This window comes from Geotrypetes seraphini, chromosome 8 (assembly GCF_902459505.1).
Source record: "Geotrypetes seraphini chromosome 8, aGeoSer1.1, whole genome shotgun sequence".
Classification (NCBI taxonomy): domain Eukaryota; kingdom Metazoa; phylum Chordata; class Amphibia; order Gymnophiona; family Dermophiidae; genus Geotrypetes; species Geotrypetes seraphini.
Window position 1 is genome coordinate 62497457 of NC_047091.1, and position 13720 is coordinate 62511176.

The window sequence follows — 13720 nt, forward strand, 5'->3', positions numbered from 1 at the left end:
GAAAAAAAGGAGGGATTATTTCTGATCGAGAGCTTTTAATGTTTACTTGAGAGAAGAGAGTTTCGATGTCTTTTAATGATGGGATAGAAAAGTTTGAACATTTGGCTGTTGGAAAATAATTAGATTGATTAAGGTTAGAATTAGTGTTAGATGTAGTTTGAGTGAATGAATTCCGAATTGTGATTATCTTAAGATTAAATGCGTCAGCTAAGTCTTGGGCTTTGAGCGAAGATATGCGGGAGGAGGTTTTTAATTTATTTATGGGATCCATTGATTTTAAAATATTGTAAAGGATAGTGGAGTTTTTAGCTTTTTCAATTTTTTTAGAAAAGTAGGACTTTTTGGCCAAATTAATTTTAGTTTTGTATATCTTAACCATATCCTTGTAATTTTGTAGGTTGTCTGGAGTCTTGTATTTACGCCATTTTCTTTCTAATGAGCGTAATTGCTGTTTAGTTAAGTGTAACTCTGCGCTATACCAGGGATTATTAAACTTGCGTATGGAGATGGTTTTAGAAATCAGGGGTGAAATTGAATCTAAGAGAAATGTCAAGGATGAGTTCCAAGCTGATAGTTGATTTGTAATAGAATTGGAGTAAGTAGTTAGAATGTCTGGGTCGAGGATGGAGGTTAAATCTTTATCTTCCAGGTTTTTAAACTCTCTAAAGGTAACAGTTTTAGTTTTGGGTGATATGTCAGTATGAATATTTCTAGGCATGTGGATTCTGAAAGTTATAAAGTGATGATCTGACCAAGGGATAGGAGAGACCAACAGATCAGAGAAGTTTGGTCTTTGTGAAGATGGTAAGAAAATCATGTCCAATGTATGATTTGCAATGTGTGTTGGGACCGTTATTTGTGGGTGGATGTTAAGAGGGTTGAGAACGTTTAGTAAATCTTGTGTAGTAGGGTTCAGAGGATCATCAAAATGGATATTTAAGTCACCAAGGATGTATGGAATATTGGTAGATGAAGAAAAATCAAATAAAGTATCTTGAAGTAATGAAAGTTTGTTAGCGTTTAAAGGTGGAGGGACATATAGTAAGAGAAAGTTGATATGGCTGTTAAAATTACATTTTAATTGTAAATATTCAATTGGAGCAGATTTTGGAGATTTGTCTAATAAACTTAGGAGGTTATTTTTGAAGATTACAGCTACGCCTCCACCCTTGCGGTTGTATCTGTGATTGAATATATAGCTAAAGTTTGGGGGACAGCAGTATGATAGATAGGCCTCTTCTCCGTCTGCGAGCCAAGTTTCTGTGATGAATAAAGCTTGAAGGTTATTATTTTCAATTTCATCTTTAATTAAATGATATTTGTTTTTGACAGATCTGACATTAATTAGACCAAAGCTGAACATATTGGTGTTAATAGTTCCTGAGTTATTGGATACGAATGTGGTAGGAATATTTATGAGAGAGGAATAATGAAGATTATCAGGTTTAAGTCTTTTGGGGCGATGACCCCAATAGGATGGGATATTGTATTTCTCCATTGAATCTTGCGTTGTTAAGTTTGGTTGGAGAGGTGTTATTGATTGGTTAAGAAAAGGGAATGAAATTGACGATATAAAATATAATAGGCCAAGAATATAGAGAGTTCTGAATCTAATAGAAGTGTGGAAGAAATTAGTATATTGCAATTTAGTGTCGCCCTCCGGTTGCGCACGAAGGAGCGCACTAAGGAGCAGGGCCTGCTCCTTTTGCGCGCTCCTTCGGCGCGCGCCGAAGGCGCGCGCCTCTGCGGCGTGCGCCGCAGAAGGCTTGTTTAAATAGAACATCAGCTGACCTGATGGGGGAGGTGTCCGGCTCGCCGCCGCTGCGCGGCGGCAGAGGAAGCTGAAAGCTAAAAGGATTAAACAGTAAAACGAATTAAAATCAGGTAAAATTGAAAGTTTTAAGATAAAAACATAAAACAGTAGTGAAGCAAGACAGCAGAGTTCTGAGGTGCCAGGTAGGTAGTGCTGGAGTGCAGTGAACAGCGTGCGCCGCAGAAGGCTTGTTTAAATAGAACATCAGCTGACCTGATGGGGGAGGTGTCCGGCTCGCCGCCGCTGCGCGGCGGCAGAGGAAGCTGAAAGCTAAAAGGATTAAACAGTAAAACGAATTAAAATCAGGTAAAATTGAAAGTTTTAAGATAAAAACATAAAACAGTAGTGAAGCAAGACAGCAGAGTTCTGAGGTGCCAGGTAGGTAGTGCTGGAGTGCAGTGAACAGCGTGCGCCGCAGAAGGCTTGTTTAAATAGAACATCAGCTGACCTGATGGGGGAGGTGTCCGGCTCGCCGCCGCTGCGCGGCGGCAGAGGAAGCTGAAAGCTAAAAGGATTAAACAGTAAAACGAATTAAAATCAGGTAAAATTGAAAGTTTTAAGATAAAAACATAAAACAGTAGTGAAGCAAGACAGCAGAGTTCTGAGGTGCCAGGTAGGTAGTGCTGGAGTGCAGTGAACAGCGTGCGCCGCAGAAGGCTTGTTTAAATAGAACATCAGCTGACCTGATGGGGGAGGTGTCCGGCTCGCCGCCGCTGCGCGGCGGCAGAGGAAGCTGAAAGCTAAAAGGATTAAACAGTAAAACGAATTAAAATCAGGTAAAATTGAAAGTTTTAAGATAAAAACATAAAACAGTAGTGAAGCAAGACAGCAGAGTTCTGAGGTGCCAGGTAGGTAGTGCTGGAGTGCAGTGAACAGCGTGCGCCGCAGAAGGCTTGTTTAAATAGAACATCAGCTGACCTGATGGGGGAGGTGTCCGGCTCGCCGCCGCTGCGCGGCGGCAGAGGAAGCTGAAAGCTGATGGGGGAGGTGTCCGGCGCCTGCTAAACCGGAACATACGCAGGTAAGGCTGGACTAAGTTAGAGCACTGGTCTTTGACCAAAGGGCCGCCGCGTGAGTGGACTGATTGGTACGATGGACCAGTGGTCTGACCCAGCAGCGGGAATTCTTATGTTGTGTTCTTCTCAGTTTCAAAAATTTTGGCGACCATATTACTATGTTGTTTTCTGTATTACTCTCTACATGTGATACATTGGACATCTCGGACCCCTGAGGACATTTTTCCGAAACACGGACCATGTAGGGTCCACATTCCATGTATATGAGGGTCATTTTTAAAGGATTATAAATTTATATATTTTTTTAAAATAAAGATTCCTGTCCTTGTACATTTCTATCTGCAATTTTTTCTTGTGTTTGGTGTTCGCTTTTCACTGCAGATTCTTTGGATTTTTCTTTGTTTTGCTTAGGAGTTTTGATGACCAACAGTGGCGTAGTAAGAGGGGAGTGAGGGGGAGTTCTGCCCCAGGCGCCAGCACCCCTCCTTTTCTCCACCCCCTGCCGGCCCCGCTCCTCCCTTTCCTCTGTACTTTTTTAACTTCAGCGCAAGCAGCCACCAACTTGCTGTCCACGTCGGCTTCGGCGCTCTCTCTGACGTCACTTCCGGGACCCGCACCTAGGAAGTGACATCAGAGCGCCGAAGCCGACGTGGGCAGTAAGTTGGTGGCTGCTTGCACTGAAGTTAAAAAGGTATAAGGAAGGTATAAGCACTCATCCTCGCTATGCCTCTGACAACTAATATTTAAGCGTGGGTGGCTAGGGCCCGCATAAGCACAGCTTTGACCACTTTGTTGGACAGACTAGATGAACTTTGCAGGTCTTTATCTGCCATCATGTACTGGGTTATAGGTCCCCCTCAAAAATAACTTTATAAAAGAAAGCTAAGGTAAACAAATTCTCATTTGGTTCTGGGATAACCTGTATTTTCTGGTGTCCCTTTTTTATAATCCTCGTTTCACAATTTTGTATCCATCTGGCTCTCATCAGAGCTCTATCTGTTACAACTTCTAGTAGCTTGTACATTTTCTGCAGGTCCCATCACCACTTTCTCCCTCCTACCCCTTGAGGCGCATAAGCCAACTGGCATTCTGAAACTGAAAGCAGGATGCAGCTCGCTGTTGAACCACTTCCCAGGTGTTCTCTGGCTGGCTGTTTTTGGTACAAGCCTCCGTCTTAGTTGATCCTGTGTGCAGAGACTTAGAATGCCACTTCAGCACTGCAATCTTCGTCTCACTTAGACCCCCATAAGAGGAGAAGGATCAAAACCTTGGATCATCTGCCATTTGGCCCCTAGCTTATATCTCTTGAATGTAGATTCTATGATTTATATGTAGGCATTGATGCAGATTGTCTGCAGAATGACGGAAACCTTTGCATGGTCACATCATCTTTTCTTCTTCCAGGTAATGTGGTAAATGGAACAATTGCTCGGCAGATGGTGGATATGCTGGTGGAGTCTTCCAGCAACGTAGAGATGATCCTTAAGTTCTTTGACATGTTCCTAAAACTCAAAGACATCGTGGCCTCTGATGCTTTCAAGGACTATGTCACTGATCCAAGAGGACTTATTTCTAAGAAGGATTTCCAGAAGGCTATGGACAGTCAGAAACAGTACTCACCCCCTGAGATCCAATTCCTCTTGTCCTGTTCAGAAGCAGATGAGAATGAAATGATCAACTATGAAGAATTTGCCAACAGATTCCAAGAGCCAGCAAAAGACATTGGTTTCAACATTGCTGTCTTGCTCACCAACCTCTCTGAACATGTCCCTCATGATACAAGACTCCAGAACTTCCTTGTGTTGGCTGAAAGCATTATTGGCTACTTCAAACCTTACCTGGGACGGATTGAGATTATGGGTGCCAGCAAGAAGATTGAAAGAATCTATTTTGAGATCAGTGAGACCAACAAAGCCCAGTGGGAAATGCCCCAGGTAAAGGAATCTAAGCGGCAGTTCATTTTTGATGTGGTGAACGAAGGTGGCGAGTCAGAAAAGATGGAGCTTTTCATCAACTTCTGTGAAGATACCATATTTGAGATGCAGATTGCTGCTCAGATCTCTGAGTGTGAAGAAGAGAAAGCTGAAGTTGAGGATGATGAAGGAGAAGGCTCAGAAGGCACAGAAACTGAGAAGAGCATGGATCCTAGTGAGCCTTCATCAGCCTTTGGAGAGTTTGTGAACAATGTGGTCAGTTTTTTCAAGATGTTCACATACAGGAACTTAAGAAAGCAGTTTCGTAAGGTGAAGAAAATGACTCTGAAGGAAATTCTGCAGGTGGTAGTTTCCTTCTTTTGGACTTTATTGATTGGAATTGTTTTTTTCATCTACAATGTCTGCAAGGGCTTCTTCCTGATCATTTGGCATACACTCTTTGGAGGGAGCTTAGTAGAAGGTGCCAAAAAGATGACGGTGACAGAGATCCTTGCCAGCATGCCTGATCCAACCCAAGATGAAATTCATGGTGATGGACCTCCTCCAGTAATTAGCACTGAAGTCCCAGAACCAGGTGATGTGATGGACTTTGTGGATACTGACACGGAAGAAGTTCATGAACAGGGAACGGAAGTATTTGGTCTGGACCTAAGGAAAGAAGGCACCCATTATCGACTGTATGCACCAGATGCACCTGGAGGCCTAGGAGATATGGGAGATACAACACCAGTGGAGCCACCTACTCCAGAGGGTTCACCCATCCTCAAAAGAAAGTTTGGGGTAAGTTTACAGAGAAAGTCACTGGATTTATTTTTTTATGAGTTCTTTTGGTTGGTTGTCATAGTGGTTAAAGTTGCCAGCCCGACGCTGCTCTAGAAGGAGGTATGTAGGGCTCATGGTTGGTGGGGTTCGAAGATGGTCAGCGGGCCAGATTTAAAAAACTAAACAGGCCGGATATTGCCTGCGGGCCGTAGTTTGCCCATGTCTGGGTTAAACTCTCAGACTACCAGAATTGTCCACGTCATTCCTTTTGGAGAAATAGGGTTAGGTTCATTTACCTACTCTGGGTTTTATCCATTAAAATGGATTATGAGCAGTTCTTTTCACAATTTTTCCTGCTCTCTTCATGTTCTAGAAATGTATGTAATAACATTGCATTTAGATGTGCAAGATATCCAGAACAATGATTAAACCAACAAAGAGAAATAAATTGTCTTCCATCCCCTACCTGTCAACAAACAATATTTACAGCTGTATTCATAATATCTAGGATGAGGAGGAGCCTTTGGAGGAGCCTGAGAAAACTGAGGAGATACCAGTAGAACCTGAAAAAGCAGAGTAAGTCATCTTCCTGAACTATTATTTTCACACATCCCATCACTCCCAAATCCCTCTATTTTCTGCAGGTAAAAATGAGAGAAATGATGAGTGAAAGATCTTCTGGGAAAGTTCAGGTCAACTGGAATAGGCCAAAATTTGCATACTCTTCCCAACTTTCTTGAACACAGGATGGACTATTGTAATAAATGACTTTGAGCTTCTTACAGGACATTGAGGGCTACAGAAATAAGCCCATGTTCATTGTCTTGTTATTGACCTAACTTCTTAATTTTTTTTCTTTTTTCCATTCTGGGGGTGGCGCTTTCAGTGCTGAAAATGGAGAGAAGTTAGCAGAGAAGGAAGAGTCGCCGGAAGAACCCACGGAATCTGAAGAGCCCAAGGATGTCACCAAGGAGAAGAAGAAGACGGCTCAGAGGGAGAAAAAACAAGAGAGCAGTGAAGGGGGCATGGAGTTCTGGAATGAACTGGAGATCCAGAGGGTTAAGTTCCTCGTACGTCCATTCTTGCTGATCAATTAACAAGAAAACAATTTTTTTCAGTCACGGGGGGAAGGGGGATGTGGTTACTCCGTGGATATGGTGAGTGCAGAAAAATCTAGAAAAGCCTGAGAAGGGGGGTAGTAGAATGATTTCAAGAATAAGACAGCGTTTTTAGCACACGCACAAAATTACCGCGCGGTATGCTTCTAGAATAACGCCAGCTCAATGCTGGCGTTAAGGTCTAGCGTGCATGGCAATTTAGTGCGCGCTATTCCGCGTGCTAAGGCCCTAACGCACCTTTGTAAAAGGAGCCCCATGTTTAGTTACCCCCTCTTTTACTAAGGCTAAGGCTAAATGCTAACACGTCCACGGAATAAAATGAAGACATTAGTGTTTAGCACGTGCTAATATTTAGAGCACGCTAAAACGGTTAGCGCGTCTTAGTAAAAGGATCCCGTAATATTTTATGTGTGTATGGTAATCCGCTTAGTTTTTAGGCGGACTTAGAAGTCTTTTAAACAAATAAATAAAGCAAAATGGTTGATTTTTTTTTTTTTTTATAAATCTTTATTGAATTTCCAAACATTGGCAGTGCATTACAGATAATATAACATTAAAAGTTTTAATAAAATGCATCTTAATATACAAATGAAAAAGAAAATAACCATTTTCCCCCTCTTTCTCTTATTATAACATATAACATTGGTAATAATTAATATGAGTTAAAATGGTTGATTTTTAAGTTGAATCTTGTTTAGTTCTGTCAAATTTCACTATTTGTCCTTCTAGAATTACTTGTCCAGGAATTTCTACAACTTGCGCTTTCTGGCTCTCTTTCTGTCTTTCGCAATCAACTTTATCCTGCTGTTCTACAAGGTGAGCACAGGAATCTCTCCCATCACAGGGAACCCTTACCCTCCCCCCCCCCAATACCTACCAGAGTTCCTCTGGTTCATTTTTGACCAGAGCACCGGGATGAGTCTGTGATCCATGTATTTGCTTTTTTTTCTGACCCATGAGATGCTTTTCAGGTGTCCGAATCACCCCTTGGTGCTGATGAGTTTGAAGGATCTGGGTTTGAGGAGGAACTGGAAGGATCTGGGCTTGAAAGCGGAGAAGAGGATGATGATGAAGAGAGTATCGTCTATTTCTTCCTGGAGGAAAGCACTGGATACATGCAACCCACGCTGCAATTCCTGTCCATCGTTCACACCTTGATTTCTTTCCTCTGCATCATTGGTTACAATTGCCTTAAGGTAAGAGGGTGTGGCTTCCAGTATCTACTAGTCAAGCCCATGTGTGGTTATGGCTTTAGCCCTGTCTGCATCTCTTTTTCAACAGTGACCACAGTGAGAGTTAGGCTAACTAAAAACACCCCATTTCTTCATCCACTAGAACTCTCCTGTCCCTCTCCCCCCCCCCCCCACAAAATGACAAATTGCAGGTTTATTTTGTTAAAACCAAGCCTATCTTCCCCGGTGTCAGGACAAAGGCGCGCCCAGACAATTGAGTGCAGCGCGGAGGCACGCACCACTCTAAATTACTGTTTTTAGGGCTCCGACGGGGGTGTGTGTGGGGGAACCCCCCCCCACTTTACTTAATAGACATCGCGCCGCGTTGTGGGGGGTTTGGGGGGTTGTAACCCCCCACATTTTACTGAAAACTTCACTTTTTCCCTGTTTTTAGGGAAAAAGTTAAGTTTACAGTAAAATGTGGAGAGTTACAACCCCCCATAACGCCGGCGCGATGTCTCTTAAGTAAAGTGGGGGGGTTTTCCCCCCACGCCCCCCCGTCGGAGCCCTAAAAACAGTAATTTAGAGCGGCGCGCGCCTCCAAGCTGCACTCAATTGTCCAGGCGCGCCTTTGTCTCGCGCCGTTGTCTATGAACCATCTTCCCCACCTCTAAAACCCACAAATAGGCTCTTCCTCCCTGTTCAGCCTCCCACCCTCTTTGACAAAAAGATCTATCTTGACTTTCATCTTTAAATAAATCACCATCTTCTATTTCTTCTTGGAAGTCCTACATCTATCCAGCCCTATGCAGAAATCTCCATCCCATCTACCTCCATCCTTCATCCGTGGGAGTCTTGCTGGCACAGGTGCAGCGGATCAGATGTGGCTTATCTTACTGTGAACTGTGCAAGTTAATGCTTCCCTCACTTGACATCTTTCTCCCACCAATGATCAGGTTCCTCTCGTAATCTTCAAGCGTGAGAAGGAGCTAGCTCGTAAACTGGAGTTTGATGGGGTTTACATTACGGAACAGCCGGAAGATGATGACATCAAAGGACAGTGGGATCGCCTGGTGCTGAACACACCGTACGTAAATCAAAAGGAAGGGGATTATGGGATTGAGCTCACACTGTTTCAGAACTAGTTCAAGGCAGATTGCATTCAGGTGCAATAAGTATGAACAACAAGCGAAGAAACCTCAAACTCTACTTAATGCAAAGAATGCCTGCAAGAAAGAGTCGTAGTTAATAGAAAATCACCCCTGTAAGGATTAAAGCTCAGTACTTGAAAAATGTATCAACTAGTGAGGAAACTGATGCTCAGAGACCCGAAGGCAATAAACAGGGGAGAACCCCTAAAACTACTGCCTCACCGAAAATCATCTGCATGTTCAAAAAGACTTTAGTTGATATCAAGAATGATACATTGTCTCAAAATGTTATGTACCACACAGTCTGCTGTATTCACATATAATTCGAATTTCAAAATAGCAAGCTTATCTTAGCTTGCAGGTTCCGACGTGACACGTTTCGATCCTGCATCAGGGAACCGATAATACAATGCAAAAAGTTTATAGCTTAGGCGGTGTGGTCTCAAAAATGTTGCTAAACATCTCAAAATGTAACCGACAGGTTTACTTATTTCAGCCATAAGAACATAAGAATTGCCACTGCTGGGTCGAACCACTGGTCCATCGTGCCCAGCAGTGCACTCACGCAGCGGCCCTCTGGTCAAATACCAGCGCACTAACTCAGACTAGCCCTACCTGCGTACGTTCTGGTTCAGCAGGAACTTGTCTAACTTTGTCTTGAGTCCCTGGAGGGTGTTTTCCCCTACTTCCTTCTCTTGTTTCGACGAGGAAGTAAACCTGTAGGTTACATTTTGAGATGTTTAGCAACATTTTTGAGACTAAACCGCCTAAGCCAGTGGTTCCCAAACCTTGTCCTGGGGGACCCCCAGCCAGTCGGGTTTTCAAGATATCCCTAATGAATATGCATGAGAGAGATTTGCATATAATGGAAGTGACAGGTATGCAAATCTCTCTCATGCATATTCATTAGGGATATCTTGAAAACCCGACTGGCTGGGCGGTCCCCCAGGACAGGGTTTGGGAACCACTGGCTTAAGCTATAAACTTTTTGCATTGTATTATCGGTTCCCTAACGCAGGATCAAAACGTGCCACGTCGGAACCTGCAAGCTAGGATAAATTTGCTATTGTGAAATTCTAATGATATGTGAATATAGTAGACCAGGAGTGTCAAAGTCCCTCCTCGAGGGCCGCAATCCAGTCAGGTTTTCAGGATTTCCTTAATGAATATGCATGAAATCTATTAGCATACAATGAAAGCAGTGCATGCAAATAGATCTCATGCATAGTCATTGGGGAAATCCTGAAAACCCGACTGGATTACGGCCCTCGAGGAGGGACTTTGACATCCTTGCAGTAGATTGTGTGGTACACAGCATTTTGAGACATTACATCATTCTTGATATCAACTAAAGTCTTTTGAACATGCGATGGTTGGGTGGTGAGGCAGTAGTTTTGGGGTTCTCCCCTGTTTATTGCCTTCGAGTCTCTGAGCATCAGTTTCATCACTAGTTGATAACATTTTTCAAGTACTGAACTTTACTCCTTACAAGAGTGATTTTCTATTAGATACGACATATTCTCTTTAATCACTCAATTTCTTGGAAGTACAGTGGTGCCTCACACAACGAACTTAATTGGTTCCAGGAGCAAGTTTGTTATGCGAAAAGTTCGTTATGTGAAACGCGTTTTCCCATAACAATACATGTTAAAAAAAATAATTCGTTCTGTAGCATAAAATATGCTAAGATGACATAAAAAAAGATAAATTTTTTGTTATTATTTTTATTTAGATACATCTAAAAACATACCGTATTTGCCGGCGTATAAGACGACTTTTCAGTACCTTAAAATCCTCCCCAAAGTCGGGGGTCGTCTTATACGCCGGGTACTGTTTACATGCCCTTACTTTACATGCCCTAACATCTCCTTCTTTACCTCCTTACGGTGCTTACGGTAAGTCCTCCTGGCCCTGGCGACCCCCCCCCCTAGTTGTTCGGGCCAGGAGGGAGCCTAAATCCTCCTGGCCACGGCGACCCCCTAACCCCACCCCGTACTACATTACGGGCAGGAGGGATCCCAGGCCCACCTGCCCTCGACGCAAACCCCCCTCCCCCCAACGACCGCCCCCCCCAAGAACCTCCGACCGCCCCCCCAGCCGACCCGCGACCCCCCTGGCCGACCCCCACGACACCCCCACCCCCCTTCCCCGTACCTTTCTGTAGTTGGCCGGACAGACGGGAGCCAAACCCGCCTGTCCGGCAGGCAGCCAATGACGGAATGAGGCCGGATTGGCCCATCCGTCCCAAAGCTCCGCCTACTGGTGGGGCCTAAGGCGCCTGGGCCAATCAGAATAGGCCCGGGAGCCTTAGGTCCCTCCTGGGGGCAGGGCCTGAGGCACATGGTCGGGTTGGGCCCATGTGCCTCAGGCCCCGCCCCCAGGAGGGACCTAAGGCTCCCGGGCCTATTCTGATTGGCCCAGGCGCCTTAGGCCCCACCAGTAGGCGGAGCTTTGGGACGGATGGGCCAATCCGGCCTCATTCCGTCGTTGGCTGCCTGCCGGACAGGCGGGTTTGGCTCCCGTCTGTCCGGCCAACTACAGAAAGGTACGGGGAAGGGGGGTGGGGGTGTCGTGGGGGTCGGCCAGGGGGGTCGCGGGTTGGCTGGGGGGGCGGTCGGAGGTTCTTGGGGGGGGCGGTCATTGGGGGGAGGGGGGTTTGCGTCGAGGGCAGGAGGGCCTGGGATCCCTCCTGCCCGTAATGTAGTGCAGGGTGGGGTTAGGGGGTCGCCGTGGCCAGGAGGACTTGGGCTCCCTCCTGGCCCGATATTGTCGGGGAGTTGGGGAATCGGCGGGGCAAGAGGGCTTGGGCTCCTTTTTGCCCCGATCGTGTCGGGGAGTCGGGGGGGCAAGAGGGAGCCAGGCGGAGAGAGGGCAGTTAAGCGCAGTGCCTGCGCGGAAGGATGCAGCTCGGGCGACTTCGTTGTGTGAAACGAAGTTCGTTGTAGGGAGCAAGACATAAAGTTCGTTGTGCGCAGCGTTCGCTGTGCGAGGCGTTCGTTATGCGAGGCACCACTGTATTGAGTTTAGTGTCCCCATTTTAATTCATTTGACAGGGCAAGAAAGAGTCAGCGAAGTGGAGTCAATGCACTGGAAGCTAACAGGTTTATTAAATTCTCAGTTACAAAATAAACCCTTTAAAAATTATGTAAAAAGCTCAAATGTAAAATGGAGCAATAATCCAATTATTGTACCAAAGTCACATTCTCATGCGCTAAAGTATTTTCACCTTATTGACTTCTATTTCAGCAACTTAGAACAGCTGACAAATGTGGCATTTGCTCAGCATTGACGTTATTTGCCTCTAGTGTGCTTTTACCTATAAGTTCATCTTTGGCATTGTATTTCCAGCAATGGACCCCCGATGAAGGCAGTCATATAAGCCGAAACACGGACCGTGTTGGTTCCGATGACTTCATCCATTAATTGAAGTCCCTTCTACTGCCACGCCATTTGTCAGCTGTTCTAAGTTGCTGAAATAGAATAATAATAATAATAATTTATTTTTATATACCACCTAACCAGCAGTTCAAAGCGGTTTACACAATAGGTCAGTGGTCTCAAACTCAAACCCTTTCCAGGGCCACATTTTGGATTTGTAGGTACTTGGAGGGCCTCAGGAAAAAAATAGTTAATGTCTTATTAAAGAAGTGACAATTTTGCACAAGGTAAAAACTCTTTATAGTTTATAAATCTTTCCTTTTAGCTAAGTCTTGATAATAATATTGTAATTTATAGCTAAAGAGACATATGATCAAGAAACTGTTTTATTTTACTTTTTATGATTATGATAAACATACCGAGAGCCTCAAAATAGTACCTGGCGGGCTGCATGTGGCCCCCGGGCCGCGAGTTTGAGACCACTGCAATAGGTACTCAGCATACAATATAATAATAATATCATACATAATAAAATTCTAAGTAACTAATACAAGCATTAAAACTAATGAATAAAAATAAACACAATATAAACTAAAATAAGTATAGATTAAAAGTACATGATAACTACATGATAATATGAAAATCAATAAGTTGGCAAAACTTTAGCGCATGAGACTGTGTGAGTTTCATACAATAATAAGATTATTGCTCCATTGTACATTAGACCTATTTATATCATTTTTAAAGGGTTTATTTTGTGACTGAGTGTTTAATACACCTGTTAGTTTCCAGTGCATTGACTCCACTATGCCGACTTTTTTGGGCCAAGTCAAACAAAATATACAGGGGTAACTCTTACACAATAAGGTTACTGTTGAGTGACTAAAGAAATCGGTAGCACAAAAAATAAAGTCACCACATTCATCAATATGCTTAGTAAGCTTGTTTTTTGCTTAGAACTCTGCTCAGAGACATGAAGGCTGATTACTCGGCCTCACCTACCAATCATTGCAGTGTTCAAAAAAAGCTTTTGAATCTTAAATATTCTTTGTATGCGCTAGCTTATCCGCTATGCTAAAGATATTAATATTGTCATAAGTATTTGTGAACTATACAAAATGACTTAACTTTGAACAGTGACTGGTTCCGACGTGCACGTTTCGTTTGCTGCGTCAGGGAACCGACAATAACAGCTGAGTTTTAAAGCTGGTAGTGAAGTCACATTGGATTACAAAACTAGATATCTCAAAAAAGTGTTTCTTCTTAAACGTTTCAAAACGTTTTGAAACGTTTAAGAAGAAACACTTTTTTGAGATATCTAGTTTTGTAATCCAATGTGACTTCACTACCAGCTTTAAAACTCAGCTGTTATTGTC

The 13720-nt window shown here is 43.8% G+C and overlaps 1 protein-coding gene across 12 annotated transcripts in view; it reads left to right on the forward strand.

The window, feature by feature from the left end:
* Nucleotides 1-13720, forward strand: part of RYR1 (ryanodine receptor 1) — a 314039-nt gene that overhangs the window by 274363 nt on the left and 25956 nt on the right. For all 12 annotated transcript variants that reach the window (XM_033954047.1, XM_033954059.1, XM_033954057.1 and 9 more), the window contains 6 exons: nucleotides 4234-5543; nucleotides 6034-6101; nucleotides 6412-6595; nucleotides 7373-7459; nucleotides 7615-7839; nucleotides 8772-8902. In XM_033954047.1, the coding sequence (XP_033809938.1) occupies nucleotides 4234-5543; nucleotides 6034-6101; nucleotides 6412-6595; nucleotides 7373-7459; nucleotides 7615-7839; nucleotides 8772-8902 (2005 nt within the window). The remainder of the gene's footprint in view (nucleotides 1-4233; nucleotides 5544-6033; nucleotides 6102-6411; nucleotides 6596-7372; nucleotides 7460-7614; nucleotides 7840-8771; nucleotides 8903-13720) is intronic.